The sequence below is a fragment of the Perca fluviatilis genome, chromosome 12 (assembly GCF_010015445.1).
Source record: "Perca fluviatilis chromosome 12, GENO_Pfluv_1.0, whole genome shotgun sequence".
Lineage (NCBI taxonomy): Eukaryota > Metazoa > Chordata > Actinopteri > Perciformes > Percidae > Perca > Perca fluviatilis.
Genome location: NC_053123.1, coordinates 19,802,129 through 19,824,281, shown reverse-complemented (window position 1 = coordinate 19,824,281; position 22,153 = coordinate 19,802,129). Strand labels below are relative to the sequence as shown.

At 40.3% G+C, this 22,153-nt stretch overlaps 1 protein-coding gene across 1 annotated transcript; it reads right to left on the bottom strand.

The window, feature by feature from the left end:
- Window positions 1-594: 594 nt before the first annotated feature.
- LOC120570226 (follistatin-related protein 1-like) lies at window positions 595-22,048 on the bottom strand. The gene is made up of 11 exons (XM_039818462.1): window positions 21,898-22,048; window positions 21,743-21,799; window positions 8,896-8,997; window positions 8,603-8,732; window positions 7,312-7,344; window positions 6,806-6,936; window positions 4,731-4,849; window positions 4,228-4,340; window positions 3,423-3,533; window positions 3,203-3,297; window positions 595-1,408 (listed from the first exon to the last, which is right to left on the bottom strand). The coding sequence occupies exons 1-11, from the start codon at window positions 21,898-21,900 to the stop codon at window positions 1,367-1,369; spliced, it is 936 nt and encodes a 311-aa protein (XP_039674396.1). The 5' UTR covers window positions 21,901-22,048; the 3' UTR covers window positions 595-1,366.
- Between the last annotated feature and the right edge of the window lie 105 nt (window positions 22,049-22,153).

Here is a 22,153-nt window from a genome sequence, read left to right as displayed (position 1 = left end):
ATAGTGTCACAAAGCACTAGTTTACTGCTAAACTTCAGCAAAGCACACTCATTCATTCAATGCCACGTGGCATAATAGCCTACGTGCAGGCAAAGGTAGAGACCGACAGTATTTGCAGGTCTAAGGCACTGATTTCTTTTGTCAATACTCCCAATTTAGGATACATGATTTTCAACAAATAAACACATTTAACAAACCAAACTACTCTCAACACACACACACACACACACACACACACACACACACACACACACACACACACACACACACACACACACACACACACACACACACACACACACACAAACACACACACACACACAATTAATGCACCCAGTTATTGATGCGTCTACACTACTTTAGCTGACAGTGAGGCTAGTCCTTCTGTAAGAGTGATTTTGAAAGCACAGGTATAGTGTTGTTGCTGGGTCCAGAGTAATGTTTTACCTGGAGAATTTTGTACATCATTCAAACACTTCATCAAGACTTTGGTTTTAGTTTTCATCATGCTATATTCAAAGATCAGGTCTCATCTGGGGGGGGTTTGGGTGCTCCTACTTTTTTTGGCCCCCCTCTTTTTTTTTTCTCAAAAACACAGAGACTTGCCTGAGCATAGCATGGGAACAAGATGAGTTCCAACTCAAGCTGATAAACATACTGTACATAGAAGCAAAATATTTTGCAGCAAAATTATTACTTTTGCAGTAAGATACAAACACATTTCAGGCTTGTGATAAACTAAAGCCTAAGAAAGCTAGACAGAAAGAAAAGAGAAGTGCATTGGTCATGTAGTGGCCTACGGTGGCAGTTCTGAATGGCAACAAAATCAAAATCACTAGTAGCTACACTCTTATCCCAGCTTCTTTAACCAAGCTGCTGATCTTGAAACCTATGAGGGCGTGGAAAAACCTGTTGCACCAGGTGTCGAGTAGTCAGCTATCTCTGTACTCCGACAGCTCTCTCATTTCAACAGGTGGATTCTCCTAGCTCCTTACTTCACTACCTTCTCAAACAATGACTTCCATATTTTCCATATTCCAAAACAGTGACAACTTGACAGTTGTTTTCATAATAACTGTAAAAATATAAGGATTGTAGTAAAAATAGCCCCAGGGCTAGTGTAGAGGCGCAGTAATACAATCAAATATGACAGTACTGAACACAAGGGAATCCTATAATACTCTTTGATAGCCCCTGAATCTAACAAACATCAAAACAAACACTTAAACATTGTAAAAAAATGTATAATAATTAAAATAGCAGAGAAACATGAAAAAGTCAGTCTAATAACAACACATGGCCGCAAGGTCGATCAAGTATGGAGGAAGGGTGATGACATGCATCCTCTCCTTCATTGCGTCCTTTTTTAGGCCTCCTTTGTGCTGGTCTTCATCTTCTGAACTGTTTCCTGTATTTCAAACAATGAAAAGAGTTGACAGAAATATTTGTATCTATGAGCTTTTTTGTTTTGTTAACAGTTTTGGATGAACACATATCACTTGAATACTTGATCCATTAAAAGCATCATTGTATTTTGAAGCAACTTCCTTATGACTGAATTTAGTGTACACCTGGTCACCCCAAACTTTTTCCCATAGAGCCATATTTGTTTACAATGGCATTATAAGCTGCCCTTCTGGAGTACAGAGTACATGGCCTTGCTGACTCAGTCATGGCCTCAAGCCAGAGCCCTAGTCCTACCTTGTTAGCCTCATACTCTCATTCACACATTTAAGCTAGCACATACACACAAGAGTATACATGCCACAAATATATAATGAATGTAGAGGTTCCAGAAATGTATATAGCTTGTCAGGTCAGGTTTTAGAACTTGGTTCTAGAACTTTATTCATGGGCTAGAGAGGTTCTAGATCACTATTATTTGTTTAGAGAAGTACTAGAATGAACACTGGCAGCATTATTCCAATATGTCCTAGGAGATACCAAGCCCTTTTTAAGGCTTTTTATGTAGCCTGTGTTAACTATCATTGTTCTACCACATAATAGGCTATGTAATACTTCACAGATTTAGCATTGCACTCCTATAACATTGTCAGACTCACGATGGACTGTTGAAAAAAATAAAAACAGCAAAACCAGACATTTTGTTTTGTTATTAAACACATTCTTCTTACTTGTCAAAACCTGGTGCCTACATTGCCCACAATGCAACTCGACCACCAACAGTTTGGCTACAGTGGTCCGGTAAGCTCACTTCTTTCTAACTCCACACCGCCAGATTTTTTAATTTTCAAACTTTTAGTCTTCAGCCCCAACCGGCGCTGACTTATCACTTCAGCCAATTTATCAGACTTCACACAGCTCCCTTTGTAGCCATAAAAGGCTTGATACAACTTTTTTTACGGAAGTACTTCACAAGACCTGTAAACGTACTTTGATGTGTAAAGTTGTTTGTGTTCCCCTTTAAGACTGCTAGATGCTGGCTTTCCTAATTCCGGCAATGTATAATTCACTCTCAAGGCCTTATGCGCCACAAGGCATAAAGAAGATGGCAACATGTAACATAATTCACTCTTAGGAATAACTGATTATATAACATTATGATTCGGAATCATCCACACAAAATCTTGGTTAAGGACATCCCTTTCAACCTTTTTAAAATCTAAAATAAAAGGGAAAATGTTGGTGATCATTTTTTCTGCCATCTGCCTTCTATTTCATATCCATTTCATAGTTTTATTGACCTAATTTAAAAAAAACATTTCTTTATTTCCCAGCTTTGGATTTACTGTTTCACTTTTCAAGCCAGGAGTCATAAAGCTGCTGATACCCTGGCTCACTGAGCTATGTTAGGTTGGTACGCATACAGTAACATAAAAATGTACCCCTACCAATTCCCATGTAAATTATTTTGTGCTGGCTGAGCAGTTTGAATCGAATGCTCTTTGTCCAGAAACACATCGCAAGTAATCAAGGTTATACCCTGAAGGGATCTAAAAACAGACACTTGTTATGGCTCATGTCAGTGATATTTCATGGATCTCATAACCAAGCGGAATCTTATGAGCCGTGGGCAGTGATGGAGCTTTGAAATACACTTTAAAAGATGTGACTAAGGCTAGGTGTTTTGTCCTTTTCTGTAGAGAAATCTTGAATGTACTTTATGTTGACTGACTGATATGATGAGTATGTTAAAAAAAATTTTTTTATTGTTTACGGTTTTCAGAGTGCAAAGACAGACCTGGTGCTTGTTGAGCTCAGCCACACGGAGGTTCCACTCCTCCTCAGTCATCTCCGCCCCAGCGTCTGCTGACTCATCCACAGCTGCTGTTTTGTCTAGACAGATAACGAAATGGTCAAAAATGGCCATGGGTATTTGTCTTAATGTGTGAGTGTGTGGTGTGAATAGAATGATCTAAAGAATAAATAGCAAAAAGGTTGTATCTTGTATTTCAACTCACCAGTGCAGGTCATAGCAGTGCAGACCCAGTTGCCGCATGCACAAACACATCGGTTACACTCTACTTGAGTCTCTGCTCCGTCTTCATATGTCTCATCCTCCAAGGCGCATTCTGCAGAAAGACACATGGCAAAATATTCAGCCAAGACCACCGATAATAGACTGTGGCAGAATGATAATAGAAACAGCATTACACTGTTATCCATGACCAAGGCTTGTCAGCATTTCAAAATACTATATCATTCGTCTAGCAGCTTCATTTGAAAAGTCACAAGTTTTAGCTTACTAATCAAAAGTCAGCAAATCCACCAACAACCTCCGCTAAGCAGAATTTATAGTAAGCATGTGTGTCAGAGATTAAAATAAATAAATAAATTCAAGACATTTTCAAAACATTCAAGATGTGCAGCATCATCCTCTTTCAGGCTTGAAGGTCTTGATTTCCATGACCGAAGAAATCCTGTACACAAAGTCAACCAAGTGTGTGTGTGTGTGTGTGTGTGTGTGTGTGTGTGTGTGTGTGTGTGTGTGTGTGTGCTTGAGTCTGGACAAGCTCAAGGGTTCAGTGCTCCACAGCTGAATGTAAAAAAGTTGCCTCTGTTTCCTGTGAACTTTGTCCCAGATATATTGTACATCACATGACTGAGCAGACTGAAGTGAAAACTAATATGAAAAGCAATTTGAGGCATTTCCACAGTTTGCTGGGTGTTGGGATTGCCTGAGTGAGTTAATGTCAATGCATCCATACACTATATCTACCGGTGTGTAACTTTATGTGACGTCAAAGTACACAAAAAAGTACTCACTCTTCTCTGGTGGATTGAAGCCAGGCTTCAGACAGTTCAGGAACTCATCAAAGCTCAATTTCCAGTCTGCGTTTTCATCAGAGAGCTCAATGAGGGCATCCACACACAGGCTCCTGGGAAGCACAAATATACATGCAAACATTGAATATATATCAGCTGGTCCATAGCGTGGCAACAGAACATTGCTGAGAAACTAAGCTTACAGAAGAAATGATAAGTGGTTTAGAGTGTTATATCCCACGGAGCACAGGTGTTTATGCCAGCGCAGGCTCCCATAGGAGGCCTTCAATAAAGTTTGCACTGTTTAGTTAGAGTTCAATGACTTTTGCTGCGCAGCTTAAAATAGCACAGCAGCACACAGATTTGGATCTGTATGTGCAAGCATTACCACAGATTTTCCCCACAAAGTTTAAGGGAATAATGCCAACAGTAGACATTTTTACTCCACACTGCCCTCAAAAACACTCTTGTAAGCATGCAAACCGACAAACGAACCCACTGACCTGAGCAGCTTGTTGCTCTCCTGGTCTGCGTAGGACTGCAACTCCACAACTGAGTCATTCTGCTGGATGAATTTGAGCAGCTCTGAGGAGTCCAGCTGAGAATCACCATTGTCATACGACTACAGGAACATGGAAAACAATAGAATATGAACAATAACACTAACATTTCACAATGAACTTTTAGACTGCCTGATACAAACATTACACATACTTCTTCAAGGGTCCCACTATATTGTGATCAATTTGTGTCATGTGCATGGAAATATTACTTCTTGTTGTTTCTGATGGTAAGGTCAGTCAAATGGGTGTGGGAACATGAAGAATTCTACTCATATAGTTATTTTTGGCATGTATCTTTATATGAATGCATATTCATTGCTCATATTAAATTAACATTGTAGCTGCTTATTAACCTAAATGCTCTGTAATACTGTTTCTCTAAGGCGACTTAAAGGAGACCTATTATGGTTTTCTGTATTTTTTGTCATATCTATAATGTTACAATGTCGGCTGCATATATTAAAGCCCAAGTGGATCGAATGCAAAAAACTCCAGAATTTAAAGTGAGACCTCTTCCTGCAGTTCTCCATCTCCCCTCTTTGTCACACAGGAAATGCATACGCAGAACAGCCAATAGGAAATAAAAATGACCTGTGATTGACATTTCATGGCTAGATTTTCTACAGACTGAATACAGAGCCAGGAGGAGGCGCAGAAGTCTAGTCTGGTCACTCAGACCACTTTAATTACAATATGCTGAAAGATTATTATGGAATTTTTGCCCAAAAGTGCTAAACATTAAGAGCCTACCACAGCTTTCAATGTGGCCAAAAAAAGAAATCCTTGTGAGCCAAATTCAACTGGAACTGAATAGCCCAGTTCAAGCATTTTGTTGTGACTGGTACCGACAACGTTCAGTTTCATTTATCCACTCTAGATCCGCTCTACAAACGGCTAGTCTTCTATTTATGTCTTTTTACTGCGAAACACGAGAGCTGAGGATATTAATGATTGTGTGGCGCTCATAATTCTGCAGTTTGACGCACAGTCACTGTTTTTTACATCTCTCATGTCTCTCGAAGTAGGAAGAAGTACCAATTCCCAAAAATTTTATTTAATAATTAGGTGTCATCAAAATATACATGCTGTACATAATAGGGTAGGACTCCAGCTTGCAGTTTGCAAACGGTACATGACTAAACTCTCCGTTCCCAGTTCACTAGCGAGCTGAGCTGAACGTTCAGACATTGTTCAGTTCATTGTTCAGTTCATTGAGTGGGTTACTACAGTCAGAGCTCTGGTCATGCACTGAATGATTCAGTGAACAAATATTTTGTACAAATCTTTTTAGAGAACTAATCCTAGTTATCCAGTAAACTGAAAATACACTTTTCCCATCACTATCAGATGACTAACAGATGCGGAGACTCTGGATATCTGGAAACGCCAACCAATCAGAGCAGACTGGGCTTTTTCGGGTTGGAGGGCTTAAAAAGACCCTCTAACAGAGGGTCTCAGACGGAGGGTGAATACAGGTGCAGCAGCCATGGGCAGTATGAGAAAATAAAGTATTGTTGAACATTAAAGCATGTAAATATGTGCTAGTAGAAACACAAAGTACAAGTATGAACCTGAACAGTATATAATAGGTCTACTTTAGCCAAGGCTTTTTAAATAGTTTGGCAGTAATACTTAAATAGTTATAGTTGGACCTTGAGACCATGAGATGCTATATAAAATTAAGGGTAAATATACTAATATGCAGCATATTTGTATGGTGGGAAACTGCTGTTAACACAAACTGTTCAAAAAAACCATCTGCTCTTCTGCTTTAATGGCATTCATGTCAGCCCATAGAGCGGCAGGGGTCCTCCTCTGCAGGACCTCATTAAACTCAATTATAACCATCAGCTGACACGCTTGAAAAGGTCTGCTACATGAATAATTAGACACAGCTTTAAGCATCAGGGTGGTTGGAGGAGGCCTATAAATATAAATAAATACACTGGGGTATTCTGTATAAAGAATGGTGCACTAATTGAGACCAGGGTCCTGTTCAGAGAAAAGAAGCCCACCTTGAAGTATTTGAGCAAGATGTCAGAGAAGTTGGATCCCTTGGCAAACCAGCCGTCTGGGACAACCTCAGTCTGCAGCCACTGGATCACACGACTCCTCAGCTCATTGCGGTCAGCAGCGTAGCAAACCACTGCAGGGTTGGGAACATATTCATAGGTCAAAAGCAATAATAACTAATCCAAAGGGTCAAATTTATCTCGCAAGCTATATCACAATTTACCCCTGTCATTTTGTGCAGTTATTATCATAATAGCCAATCTTAACACCAGACCCATAACCCTTCTGTGAACCATGGCTCAAATCCATGGTCTCACTAAAATTGTAAACACCTTCAAGTCTGCAGAACATGAATATATACATATATGCAATACAACCAAGAGTGCACACATACACACACACACACACACACACACACACACACACACACACACACACACACACACACACACACACACACACACACACACACACACACACACACACACACACACACACACACACTCACCTGGGCTGGCGGCTGCCTGCTCTGCTTTCTTCTCTACAGGTGATTAAAAAAGAAAAAAATAATATAACATTTGAAGCAACAACAACAACAAAAAAATCAATTGACCATTGTTGACTTGATATAGATTATTGGAGATAAACTCTGGCTGTCTCTGAGCACTTGGCCAAAGGTCTGCAGAGGAAAGTATGACATAACTACTACCACTTGGCGCATTGAAAGTTCACTCAAGATAAGATGCTAATATTAGATGCATTAATAGATATGTTAAGGCCAGGACAGGAGTCTGCAGTGATGTGTGCGTGGCCTTATATGTAGACTTTTTAACCTCACATATCAGTTTCATGAATATTGGCTAGTTCAGAGATCACACAACCAGTTCAATTAAATGTACCTTCCACTAGCCAGCTTAGTGGAAGGGGTAAGTAAGAGCTTACTGTCCAAATTGGGCCATTGCTGAAAGAACCAAACAATAACAAAGTTTGGCTTTAATATTTGAGCTTCCACCGTGTATTTGACCCCTGACTCCCCACTACAGAACACTGAGGAAGAGGGATACACCGATCTGATATGCCATATTGGTATTGGTGTCAAATACTGACCTTTACACTGACCAATTTCCAATAAATTCAGTTTCTTAGTCAATGGCCTTAAAAAATAACTCAAAATTTGTTTCCACTACCAGTTAGATCAATTCAGTCATGGAAGGCCCCTACCTCAGTTTTTAGTTCCAAAGAAGTCCGTGGTCTTATATTATCTTACAGAAAAAGTATTCTATTGAGTTCTATGCATTGAGGTATATTGCATTTGGAAAAAAGAGAGCATTGGTATTGAATCAGCGCTAGGTCACTGGGTTATCAGGAGAAAAAAACATTGTCCGTACTCAAGTGTTGTTGTAAGTCTGTGTTGCTGTCACACCTAACTACACGATTTCGTTTAAGTTTAAAATATCCATCCCACGCCCTCTCATCTTCTATCGTGTTCAGATTTGGAACCTCCTCTAGACAAAGTGTCCTTGACTATCAGAACACTTTGTTGCCCTTGATAAGAATATAATCCAGTACTTAGAGTGACAGACACATATGTTACAAGAGAACCATGGTCCCATTCTGTCCGCCAGCTATTTATGGATGGTGTAGCCTTTCCATATTTAAAACAGAAGCTGAATGAGCCATTTGTTAATTGCAAAATGATACATATACAGTACATATGAATTACATATATAGGTGGCTTTTCTGCTAGTAGAGAAGTTTCATCATGATTTAACCAAAATGTCATGTGCTGCTGCTCGTACCATGGCAGTGTCCATCGTGGGCAACCTGTATCTTCAAGCCAGTCAGACAAGCATCCCTGTGGAGCTCACAGTGATTCCTGTAGGTCTTACCATTGCTGCCACACACTGACCTCTTGTGGGGCTTACAGCTCTGGAAAGGGAGAGGGAGAGGGAGAGAGAGAGGGTAGGAAGAGACGTGAAAACTAGGGGGAAATTTAATCTCATGTCCTTTTTTTCTTCTTACATTACCACTCCTTTCTTGTGTGAAAGTAATGTCACATGGTCTCTGCAGAGCTGCACACCCCAACACTTACCTCTATACACAGACAGCTGGGCTCCCCTTTCTCTGTAACAGCACACTCTCTGCCGGCCCCACAGAACACATTGGCACACACTTTGCTCTTGCTCTGCAGCTCCTGAAAGAAAGTAAACACATTGTTAGCACTTTAGAAATACCATTGCAGCGAGATATCTCAAAAACAGACTTCAATTTGCCTAGATTTTTGTTTCCATTCATAAAGAACTGCTCTCTTATAACCCCTGAATTGTGCACAACACCTTTTCCACCACTTTTCCACCAATTAATTTAAAAAAAAATGTTGGTACATAATTTTACATACTTGCATAACTCCAAATCCAACTGTTAGTGTGGCCTATTTAACATAAATTGCTTCTTAGACTGTTTCATTTTAGCAAATTTAAAAGATGCATGCACATGTCAACTCTGAGCCAACCTTCAAAGATTGATGACATTTCCCCTCAAGGTGGCGCTACCTCACCAACATGATAAATTAAAATGGCCATGACTTTGCGGTCTATGCCTTTGACTCACTTGAAACACATTGCATCCTTGTGCAAAGTCTGAATATTCCTGAGCTTGACTTTGGATTCTCTAAAAAAAATATGGCTGCAATCTTACCTATCCAATCTTACCTTACCTATTATTGTATATTTCAATTTAGATCTGGATCAAGTTGCATATTTTAAAATCTAAACATTTCTTTTGTTAAAGTAACAGATTATTATGATTATTATGCTTTCCAGTAAATGCCTTATCCCTGTTCATGTTTAATTGCCTGTCCTTTTAATTAAAGTCTCTGGAGACCCACTTATGTTGCCACTAATGTTGCAGACTAAGTTCAACAAGTGACAGCTGACCATACTCCACTTAGAAAAGATGATGTCTTTAGAGTGGATTACACAAGGCAATGCTGCAAATGAAAACAGATGGAGTGTTGACAACAGTATTATCTCTGTGTGTAAGTGTGCTAAGGGAAACAAAGACTGAAGACAGAATGAGAACCATAGATAAGCATGACGTGATGAGACCTTACAGGACTACAACCAAACTGTACAAATAATCTAATGTTTCTAGTGTTTCAGTTTTTACAGTACATTTAGTCAGTCTCATTTTCTGTTGTTGACACTTGCCTTTGTTTCTTTGTCTTTTGTTTGTTTGTTGAAAGATATCGCCAGAGGACTTGCTCACGAGAGCTACAAACCAACCAATCACAAGATGCCAAGCGGAGCTCCTAGAGCTGCTTTATGACCCTCATTACCTCCTCCTTTCCTTATCTGCGTGTCTTTGTATAAGTGTGTGTGTGTGTGTGTGTGTGTGTGTGGGTTTGTGTTTGCGTCTGTACAGGGTGTTTCCACATCTGGAGTCTGAGCTGTGTTTTCCTTTGGGCCCATTCCCATGCTCTGAAATATTTTCTCCTCCCCGTTTCTCTAGACTCCCCTCCTCCTCTTTAAGCCGCTGTTTCCTGTAAGAGCGGACCGAAAGTTGGCCCTCTGTGTATGAGCACACGTGAGCTGGCAATCAAGCTGCTGTGTGTGTGAGTTCAAGGTCTGGTATTTAGGTTAAACTGATGCTGGATTCTTGTGACCTAACTCTCATAAGCTTACCAATAAAAGAATATAACAAGATGGATGCAGGACTGGGAGAGGGGAAGCAGTCACATGCAAGCATCACAGTGCAGCTGCTTTAACCCGAAGTGGTGAGAGGAGAGGGTTTTGGTTCATTTTTATGTATGCTTTAAAGACACACACACACTCGCACTCCAAAGTTGAGGTCATGAAAATCTTCAAAGCAATCCCTGTGGCTTTGAGCATGTTGGACAATTCAGTTTGTTAGACACAGCTGGGCTAGGAGCCTGTTAAAACCTGTAGAAACCTCCAATGAGAACATGAATAATGGATGCTCTGCTTTGGTGAATCTGGTATAAACGTAGAGCTCTGTCTGTCCATCTCTCTCCGAGTAGAACCAGCAGAGGATCCCTGACATTTAGCTCTTTTTTTCCAGATGATTCAAGTGGATTGTTGCTATGGTGAGAGCATGTACAGGCTCCTGTTGTGGCAAGATCACAGAGGTGTCAATCAAAAGAGGCAAATGGAACCACCCCCATAATGAGATCACAGCAGAGCGTGTTGTTCAGAATTTATGATTGACAGACTGTAGAAAACAACAGACAAAGCGACTGTAATGACACCCAACCAACCTTCAACAAACCACGGACAGGAGAATGCCTTATGTGGTCATAAATCATGCCTGCAAGGAGCCTTCATTGTTGCGATGAACAGGACGGTGCAGACATGCATCATCATTGAGTACATTAACCTGGTTTAGATTATAATTTGGGATATGGCCTTTACATGGAACCTAGAAAAACTGGTAAAAGCTGTCTCGCTGTATATATCATTCTAACTATATCCAGGTTTCTGGTCGTCTAACTCTGAGGAGAGAGCTAGGACAATAGAAATGTTATCTATTAAATGTTAGATATTGGTATTGTTGTATATGATGGCTAATAATAAGTAACAAGAAATAGCAATATGGGAATATAAAAGGTATGTCATAGGTGATTAAGACACAATGTAACCCCTACAGTATATATAGTTTATCCACCAGAGAGCACTGACCAGTTGTTCCACTCAGTACATATCATGGTCACAAAAACAAAAAAAGGCTTTGACATTTTGGGAAACACTTTTATTACGTTTCTTGCTGAGAGTTAGATGAGAAATTCTTACCACTCTCAGATCTGTTCGCTAAATATGAAGCTAAAGCCAACAGCAAGTTAGCTTTGTTTAGCATTAAGGCTGGAAATAGGGGGAACCAGCTAGCCTGGTTCTGTCCTACGGTTAAAAGAAATCTACCAGCACCTCTAGAGCTCACTAATGATATTTAGTTTGATTAGTCCATAAAAAAAGTAAAAAGTAACCACAATTTGCAGTTAGGGGTGTTATGTGCCACACTATCTGTCGGGAGCAGTGACTTCCTGGAGTCTCTGCTGGTTGTCTGGTGACATCACAGTTACATTAAAACTCCACAAGATCCAAAATGTTAATTAGTGAGTTGTAGTGCTGGTAGGCAGATTTGTTAGTGCTGGATAGACTCAGACCAGCTGTTCCCCTGTTTACAGTCTTTATGCTAAGCTAAGATAACCAGCTGCTGGTGGTAGCTTCATATTTAGTGTACAGTCACAAATTTTCAAAGCAAATAAGTGCATTTACCAAAATATTAAAGTATTCCTTTAAGATTACCATTTCCCATTTAAAACCAATCACAGGAGCCAGAGCTCTGATAAGTGACTGGTGAATCATAACAGATTAGGCTTTCATACAGAGAGCTGCCTCAAGCATAAAACTGATTGTATATACATACATATTCCACAGTTCATTTTCCTCGACTTCTGGCCCTTTTCTTCCACATTTTCTGTTGTTTTTTTTGTAAGGAGGTTAAACTTATTTAAATGTTTAAAGAAGATAAAAAGATTTGCGTGATATTTCTCAAAACCCCTAAGTGCATAATTTAATTTCCCTATCTCTGTGTGGGGCCTCTCAATTCAAGTCTAGTGTACTTTTATTTCTCCTCTGCTGTAATTCTCCCTGCCTTGTCATCTTATTTTCAGTGCCATGCCCTTTTACGGCTGCAAGAGACATGTCAGTGATCCGAGACCAGTTTTGCAGAGCTAGACAGAGGAAAAATGTGAGCAGAGAGAGGAAGAAGTTGATGAGAAAGATGTGCAGAGAGTCTGACTATTACTAAGAGACAGGTAGATGGGAAAGATACAAGAGGAGAGGCAGTGGTTGTGTGCGCTCTTAAGTCAATTTCTCCCCATCACTGTGTTGAATGGCTTCATGCTGAGGCAGACTGGAGGTAAAGGGCAATGTGTTCTCGCTTCAGTTAAAAAATTAAAAAGCTTATTTCATCTTCTACTGTTGATAAGGGTGCAGGCAGTACAACAGCAGCAAGGCTAAATCTGCACACACGAACACATAGAAAACACATTAGAACATCTATTAGCATGTCTTTCTGCATCCGTCGATACAGCACACACAACGGTAGGGTAATGGAGCCTATCCACCCTTAAGTGCATGTTTTGTGTTTTGTGTGTGTGTGTGTGTGTGTGTGTGTGTGTGTGTGTGTGTGTGTGTGTGTGTGTGTGTGTGTGTGTGTGTGTGTGTGTGTGTGTGTGTGTGTGTGTGTGTGATGCTCCATTGATCTAGCTGGCCAGCTTTTTTTTCCTGTGGGTGTCACTTTAGAGCCACTGTGAATCCATTCCCACAATGAAACTAGCCCCTCATTAGCATAGAAAACATTGATTTATGGATTGTGAACACCCTGACGTGGACATACCTACAGTGACAATGGACTAATGGGTGTTACTTGAAAAAAATAACTACATTAAATATTGCATTTAACCTTCCTGTTAATGAATTATACAACAATATGACTTTCTATAGCAATCAAGATCAGTTTAATCAGCTCGATCAGCTTACTGGGCACACAGAGCTTCATTTAATGCAATCCAATACAACAGCCCAGCAGTAAGTCCTGTTCATATTGAGCATTTCTTGAGACTGTGTTAGAGAGATGTTGATTCAGCGCTATGCTTATTGTGGAGGGTGTACTTTCCAGTGCTGTTGAATTGTACTGCATTATGAAAAGGTGAAAGGTGTTTCAGTTTGCATAGCATCAGCCTCCCTATGACACAATTTCAACAATAACCGAATATAATAAGCTTTATAAAGATAGGATTTGTTGCAGGGCTTTTTTATTGGATTCATTTAATGCAGCTAGATGTATCTAGTAAACTGGCAGCTCAGTGTAAAAGATACGTTTGACAAAACATTTTCCTCTTTCCCCTAAGGTAGAGCAAGCCGGGTAAGTGTTTTTATGAATAAAATATTATGCTATTTGACAACTTGAAATATTAAAATAAAATGGTCCCAGAAGGATGCAAGAATATGGACGAGTAATGCGGTTTCTATTCATTCTGGTCACTACCCGAGAAAAAAGCCTTTCCGTTTTTACACTCAGAACTGCTTCTCCCACAGTTTTGTAACTGAATAAAGAACAACAATCTGAATGGAAGCAGTTAATCATGTTTTAATTTTATACCAACTAAGGGCAAAGTATTAAACAATTTAAAAACTGCTCAGATGTTTTATGTGGTAGCTTACCCCCCAAAACTCACAGTTATTCATCAAAGAAATTATATTTCAGAAATCATTAGAGAGTTACAACTATGATGCTGACGTGAGAAGATGAGGCAGGGAAATCGAGGCAGGCATTAAAGCTCCCAACTGTGTCCTGAAGGCATCAATCTGTCTCAATTTAGAGATTTTTCTAGCTGGCATTTATAATCAGCAAAGCTTTGTGCTTAAAACAGAATTATAATACTGAACACTTTATTTCATATGGTTGTCTTAACAGCTACTGGGATATTATGTACATAATGGCATGGAAGGAATAGTTTGACATTTTGGGAGATGCACGTATTCACTTGCAGAAAGTGGAGAATATCAATACCACTCTCATGAATGTTAATATGAAGCTACAGCTAGGAGCGTAGTTTATCATAAAACCTGGAAACAATAAAGCGGCTAAATCAACTAGCCTGGCTCTATAAAGCATATGGACATGACTGTAGTATCAATGTTCTCCAAAAAACTGTTTCACCAAAATGTTGAACTATTCGTTTAAATTGAGTGCAGTTTGTCTTGAGAATACATGTGTACACTGTAAACCTGAATGCTCAAAATAATTAATTGGAATAAGTACTGTAAAATTAAAATTTGTTAAGAGGTTTTACTTACTTAAAACTGTTGAGTGCCAGTAGCATATACTATCTTCTGAGTTTAGTAAACTCTTATTTTTTGAAGTCGATGTTGTAGAGTTACGGTGAATTAAAATGACTGAACAAGAAACCAATAAATATTGAGTTTAGTGAACATGAAATACTGAGTGTTTATACTTTATAATTTAATATTTTCGAGTTGCATATACTGATGATATACAGTATGAGTTGGCTTAATTAGTACTTTAATTTACTGGTAATCATAAACTGCAAGTTCATTTTACTCCAAATACTTTAGCTCTAACAACCTCACTTTTGAGTTTATAAACACCTTTTAGAAGGTATATGTGTGTGAGAAACTTAATGTGGCTGAAAGCAAAACACTAATAGTGTTTGGTTTTCCACCTACACTACACTGATTCCATTTCCTACAGCACGTACTTCACTATCGCGACACAGAGTCTCAGACTGACAGATGGACAGACAAATGCATGCACAGCATGGCGACTTCTCCCTCACAGCCTCAAAATGCAACCTACTGTTTGACAAGCGTGTAAAGGAGGTGAAATAAAATGTGAAGGTGAATGATGTAGACGAGAGACAGAATCAAGAGGTAGGGGGTGTACATTCCTCAGCTTTGTTTGGCCTCAGCTGGGGTCCGACAGAGTTCGTCTTGAGCCAAAAATCTCCTCAGTATCTAGGTCAGAGAGGTGGCCCTTGCTCTCCCCCACCCCCAGCATCTCCCCCTGTGTTGTCTCTCCAGCTCTAGATTCTCTAGATTGTCCAATGCTGGTCAGCTTCATGAGACATGGGCTCATGCCAGGAGCGACAAGAGGACAAGGAGGGCTCAAACCAAACAGCTTTTCTCTGTCTACCCATGAAGACCTTCTTCTTACGTCTCTTTACCCTCTAACTGGGCCTTACCGGAAGAGAAGTGTCCTTTAAAGAATTCAATACAAGCTTGTGTCTAAATCCATCGCACAGGGGAGAAACATAACAGACTATCATCGTCTCCGGTTTTGAATCATTACAGAAAGCTATAGCAGTTGCCCTCAATATTTAGGCCTCCATTCTCAAATTTCTTGCATTTTCTTCCTTCTGAATCTATTCAACTGTACACTTTGTACATATCAAACCGGGTTCAGTCTAATTTCTTCTGTACTTGACAGCCTCTTGAGACCAGACATACAAAAACACTTATTCAACACCCCAAAATGACATGCTTCCTTTGAAGTGTCTGCTTAGAATTTCATGGATTTATATGACAATAAGCTGATAGTGGAACTGGCATGATGTGTCCTTGGAAAAATGAGGCCAAAGTAAGACTAATTTGAGTGTGTAATAAAGATATGAGCTCTTTGTAAGAGCTCTATGGGTGGTCTCAAACACTCTCTGGGGGGCCATGTCTATGATTAAACCTACAGAAACAAAGGGACCTTTAGTAAAAACCAGTTTACACTGATCTGCCTGTTATTATTCCCCCTGTTTCTTATTCAGTGTGAAAGGAATGCACCAACGGACAGGATGATGTCACCCCAGTCTGCAGCCTCTTATTTTACACCCACAGGCCCCGTTATTCGAGAGGTGAAATGTACCAACTACATCCTGAAAGAAACAAGAAGAAGAAAAAGAAATGAAAGGAAGAAAGACAGACAGAAAGAGACTGAAAGAAAGGAAGGGAAGAAGAGAGAGAGAGAGAAAACTGAGAAAGTGAGAGAGATAGAGAGAGACTAAAGAAAGGCAGGAAATAAGTCACGTTCTGGGCAGAGACACATCTGCTAGCAGTTAAAACGTCAGCGGAGAACATAAAATGCTATGAACACAGCACCACCCCCAGCCTCCCCTCCCCTGTTCACCCTGTTGTCACTCTGCTGGGACAAAAGTGTCCCCTGTCTCCCCCACCTGACTCACGGCAATCCCATACAAAATTATCCCACCTTTATCCATCCAATCCTCTAACCATCTATTTCTCTCTCGTTATCATTTTCTGCATAAAGTACCGACTGTACTTTTTTTGTTCTCTTCTGTTCTACCTAATCTTACCTAATTTCCCCGAAATTCTTTTGCCCTCTTTTTCTCTCTATTCACTTCGCCACCTTTCCCTCCCCTCTTTCCCACCCCTGCTCTGTTCTGGGCATTTTCCACTGCCAGGAAAGGAGAGAGGAAGGAGGGAGGGCCCATGCTAGGCTAAGGCCAAGGGAATGAGCAGTTTCCCTGCCCTCTTTGAGGCCAGTATTGGGGCTAACGGCTGGAACATGTTTGTCGAAGGAAAAGGCTCATTTACAGACTGGAGAATGTGTTTAGTGTGTGATGCCATTTAAAATCTGTTCTGAGACTTCAACCTTCATCATGTCAGACGGTCAGTGGGACCATGATGATACATCCATACAACTTCATCTGTATCCTAATTTTTCACGTATGCCTGGTTCAACTTTGACAAAAAAACATGAGACAAAAAAGTCAGGATTTAATTACAGCTAAAACGTTTGGTCAATTCATTATTTAATAATTAGTGGATGGACAGATAATTAATCGGCAAATATTTTGATAATCGATTAACTGTTTTTCCAGCAAAACTGCTAGATTTCCTGGATACAGCGTGAGGGTTTGTCGCTTTTCTTTGTTGTGTGCAATAAACTGAATATATGGTAGGATTTGGACTGAAGATGCCACCTCTGGGAGATGGGACACAATAGAAATGTCTTACTATTTTCTTTACATACAAACAAAAAGATAAATCAATTATTCATTTGTTGCAATCCTAAATTGAGTGTCAATTGTGCCTAAGCACTCAATAATCATATTAATTGATGTACCTTGTGTGTTGATCATATTATTAAATCATTTGTTTTTGCTACTTATACTTTAAATTTCTCATAAACAAGACATCTGAGGCAGCTCCATTCACTAAATAAAGACAACGATATGTGATCGAAAGCTCACATAAGCTAGTAAGTGTAGCTTTGAGCTTTGATTATTGTGGTACTGTTCTCAAAGGTCAGGATTGAGCCTCCATGCTCAAACAATGAAATAGTTTGAGAGGGAAAGCTTGTTAACTAAATGTGGTGTATGAAATAATGATCCCCAGCCAACACAAGTCTGACCTGAATCACAGGGGCTATTTTTCTGAATTTTAAGTACTATTATTTTTGATACATTTTGCTAATAATACGTGTGCACTTTTACTTAACAAACTTTGTCAATGCAAGACTATTACTTGTAATGTTGTACAGGGTGGTATTGCGACTTTTACTTAAGGTTAAAAGTAGCAAAGTACTTCTTCCACCACTATCATACAGGACAAAGAAAAGCAGCAAATCCTCACAATTTGGAGGCTGAACAAGGGAATGTTAATTGATTATCAAAACAGACTCAATCAACTAATTTTTTCAGCTCCAAGACTGAAAGGGTACCCAACATTATTAAATCACTCACCAACTGAAAAATTATATCAGGTGTAGTGTAGCTGTTTTTGTTGTAAAAGTCTGTTACACAACACACACATGGTGAGTAAACTTATGTTTTTCCTGCATGTCTGCTGTGTTATAGCACACATCTCAGATCACAAGAAAATGTAATTTGTTACATGAACCCCTTCAGAGTTAAAAGCTACAGCAGTTGTTGTGTTAATGGTAAAAAGAAATTGTAACAGTGACATTTGGAGAGAACAGTTAATATCTCATCCCACAGTGAAAACTGCATTTCAGATGCGGGGCCTGATCTCAAGGTGCAACACAGGGTGCTGGATACAGGACGATTACTGGTGGAAGCCAATGGGTACTATACGTTTTTGACAATTTATCGTATCAGTAAACTGTAAAGGAAATTTTGAAAGGAACTAAAACAGAGTGTCAAACAATTATTTAACATGTCACGCTAAAGTTATAGATTTATTGCTTTTGGCCATGAGCTACAAAGAGGAAAACAATGGGAAATGGTCACCCTTTATAACCTGTATTCAGGAGGCCTCTTTTCCTGAGTGAACTAATTCAAGCCTCCGCACCTATACGTATGTTTAACTTTTAGTATGTATGAGTAAGTTAGCATGTTACATATTCATTATCTCTTACTCACAACCCCTTGAGTATTCTTCCGTGCGCTTCTTTTTTTTTTTTTTTTTTTTTTTTTTTTTTTTTTTTTTTTTTTTTTTTTTTTTTTTTTTTTTTTTTTTTTTTTTTTTTTTTTTTTTTTTTTTGGGGGGGGGTGTGTGTGTGTGTGTGTGTGTGTTAATTTATGTGTGTAGTGCCTTTGAGTGCACAGTGCTGGTAATGATAAGACACCAGTACAGCTGGTAAGCTAAATGAGGACTCCTTTTAAGACAAGCCAAGAGTGAAGAGAACACACTGCAGGGACATGAAACACAGTACACCCCCCTCTTTCTGTCTCGCTACACAAGTCTTACCTCACCCCCAATCTCCCCTGCTATAATTGCATGACTGTGGTTCCATCTCCTTTCGGTTTTACATCACTCTATCTCACCGCCCTCAACAATCCCTGTGCAGGATCCATGACGTGGATGTTGGGCTACAGTAATTAGAGCAGGCTGATACAGACAGAGGACACAGCGTCCCCTCATGCTCATGTTCCCTCCACCTGGGCAGATATTTTTAGCCCACCTTGAATGAGGGAGAACAGGCATCAACATGGCAACGTGGTGAGGTGCAAGAGAGGCTGTGGCTCAATCAGGGTCGGCTACAGATCCAGGGCCTCAACAGGGGTACCAGCGTCTTCTTCTTTTTCTCCTCTTCAATCTGTCTTCCTCTCAACTCTAGGACTGTCTTTAAGGAGAGGAGAGCTTGTCTAGCTGCCTTGTTGAGATGACTTCCGCTTGACATTTGTGTTTTTCAAGATCCAGAGCTACTGCAGATAACTAAATTAACCACTGTGTCATTCCACCCTGTCACAGCGAATGATGCAGTATAAAACAATAATACCGCATGCCATAAAAACAGAAATATAAACACTTCTCTCTCTCTCTGTTTATATGCAAGTGTGTGCACACACATCCCCAAAGGCTGCAAACTCTTATGACTTTCACTACGCCTGCATCGCAACCTCCTTTACATATCAAGCTCCCGGTATGTTTGAGTAAAACATCAACATTTTATTCACAAGATGCATATCTCTTTCCTGTCTGCACTCTCTCTCACAAACACACACACACACACACACACACAAAGTCCAGACCGTGGCCGCACAACGTCTCTGAGCGGCTTGTCATCAAACGCCGAAATTTGTCACCTCAGAAAGCACACAGGCGTTCTCCTTCATAATAAATCAGGAGTTAGGGTCCAGATTTGAATACCCTGCACTCATGCCAGAAAATAAACACATTATTTCACACACACACACACGCACACCCCTGTTTTCCTGTTTTCACCAGATTTTCTAGTTCTTTTATGCAGTAAATCTAAGACCTATACATAACCCAAATACACACCCTGCAGGCTCATCAGATCCAGCTTTGCTCCAACTTGTTGACCTCCTTTAGACAGCACACTGGAATTCCAGTTCTGGCCCTTCCCACGACAACAGGCCATATATTATCAGGGTAATTACCTTTGGAGAATAGATGCCTTTCTAATGCCTCCCCATTAACTTTGTGGGTACACTCAACAGACACTGCTGTGTGCTCTGTCTCCACCATGCCATACCTCACAGATCACGACCATGAATCCAATTAAGGCACACACAATGGCACATTTTCTAGCCAGTGAGCAAATGTAGGGAAAGGTCAGCAGGGAGGACCCGCATGTCAGGCTATGAATGATGTCGTGGCTGTTGAGACACTAATGTCCATCTGCGTAAGGCTATGAAGATAGACTAGACAGCAGACAATTGGTTTATCTTGTGTTTCACATTTGGCATAGCGGTTTAAAAAAATCTATCCTCTAGGCCACAGCTATTCCCCCTGTTTATTTCCTCAGTATGCAACTGTTGTTCAGGTCAACAGCGGAGTCAACACCGAGCCAGGTGTTCAACAGCTGTGTATGGTGAGGTTAAGACCATCAACCACCACCTGGTGTGTGTGTGTTTCTATTTCTTAAAAGGAATAGTTTGACATTTTGGGAAACACACTTATTGGCTTTCTCACCGAGAGTTTGATGAGCAGATTGAAGTGGTCATCCCTCTGCGACATCAAGCCAGCCTATCTAACAGCACATTATCTCTGTGTTTACTCAGAGGTTGGACTACTTAGCACTGCAGTGTGAGAGCCATAAGGTGAGCATTCTCACAACTCTTGAGAACACTCACCACCCCAATGTACACAGACAAACACACATGCTTTCTGACTGACCACCCAAACACGGTGTTTGCCACCAGAGCAGCTGCCAGTCGGCGGAGCGTTTGGCACCGAAGCATCCTACAATATTGATGATGAGGGCCATCAAACCCAAAGGCGAGCAGGGCATGTGAGATATTCACAGCAGCTCCTTTCTTTTGTTTTCACAGCTGTCTGTCACTCTTGTGTTGTTCTTATGGCAGCTTTTGCTGTGTTCTTCACAACTCCCCACAAAAAAAAAATGAACTAGGAGGAGCATTTCTGGTGTGGTCAAGCAGGATGCAAAATGTGAGTTTGTTTCAGGTTACAGCCAAAGAAAAAAACATATACATGCCTATCAAACTGTCATCAATATGCACAATAATTGTCAGGATTAAGAATGATGTCCCTATTGCAAGAAACTGTCCCAGTGGCAATTTAGTTTAACTGGGAGCCGAATTGTCTCCACAATGGAGCTCATAATTGCGCATGAGTGGTAACAATAACGGCATAATTGGTTCTCCTTAAGAATATAAATACTATAACAAGCTATAGGCACTGCACAGTCATCTGTAAATGTCGGATTTATACCCCAGCACCGTGTGTGTCGGATGATAGACTGACTCAGACCCTTTTCCAGATGTTTTCTAGCTCGTCTAGCTTTGTGAACAAAGCTGCTGTTAATGTTACTCGGATAGCTTCGTACAGAAAAGTGTTCAGTACAGATTTAAGGCATCACTTGGTACACATTTGAAACCACACAAAAAAGGATCATAGTTTAAGAGTGAAAAACAAAGCCGTTTATGCTAAACTTACCTCAGCGTTAGAGACAGCCACGGCCAGCAGAAGGAGCACGGCGACACTTCGCAACATCTGGACACGAAAAAAGAAAAAGTAAGAGTTTAACACTTCCATCCGTTTCCACACCAGTTCCTCAGCAGCTTGAGGAAACTACTTTTAATGTACGTTACCATTTTTGTTAAAGCTGCTCGGCTCGGTTATGTGCACGGAGGAGGAGGAGGGGAGCTGGTCTGGATGTTTGTCAGGACGAAGGCGAGCAGGAGATCCGTGATTTCAAGAAATTCGAGGAGCGCTGAGGAATTTGTGCCAGCCCGTCAGTCTCTCCTCCTCCTCTCTCCGCCGCGGCCAATCAAAATGCCCAGAGACCACCGAGGACAATTACACAAGAGTAGAGGAGGGAAGGAACCGAGGAAAGTGTGTATGTGT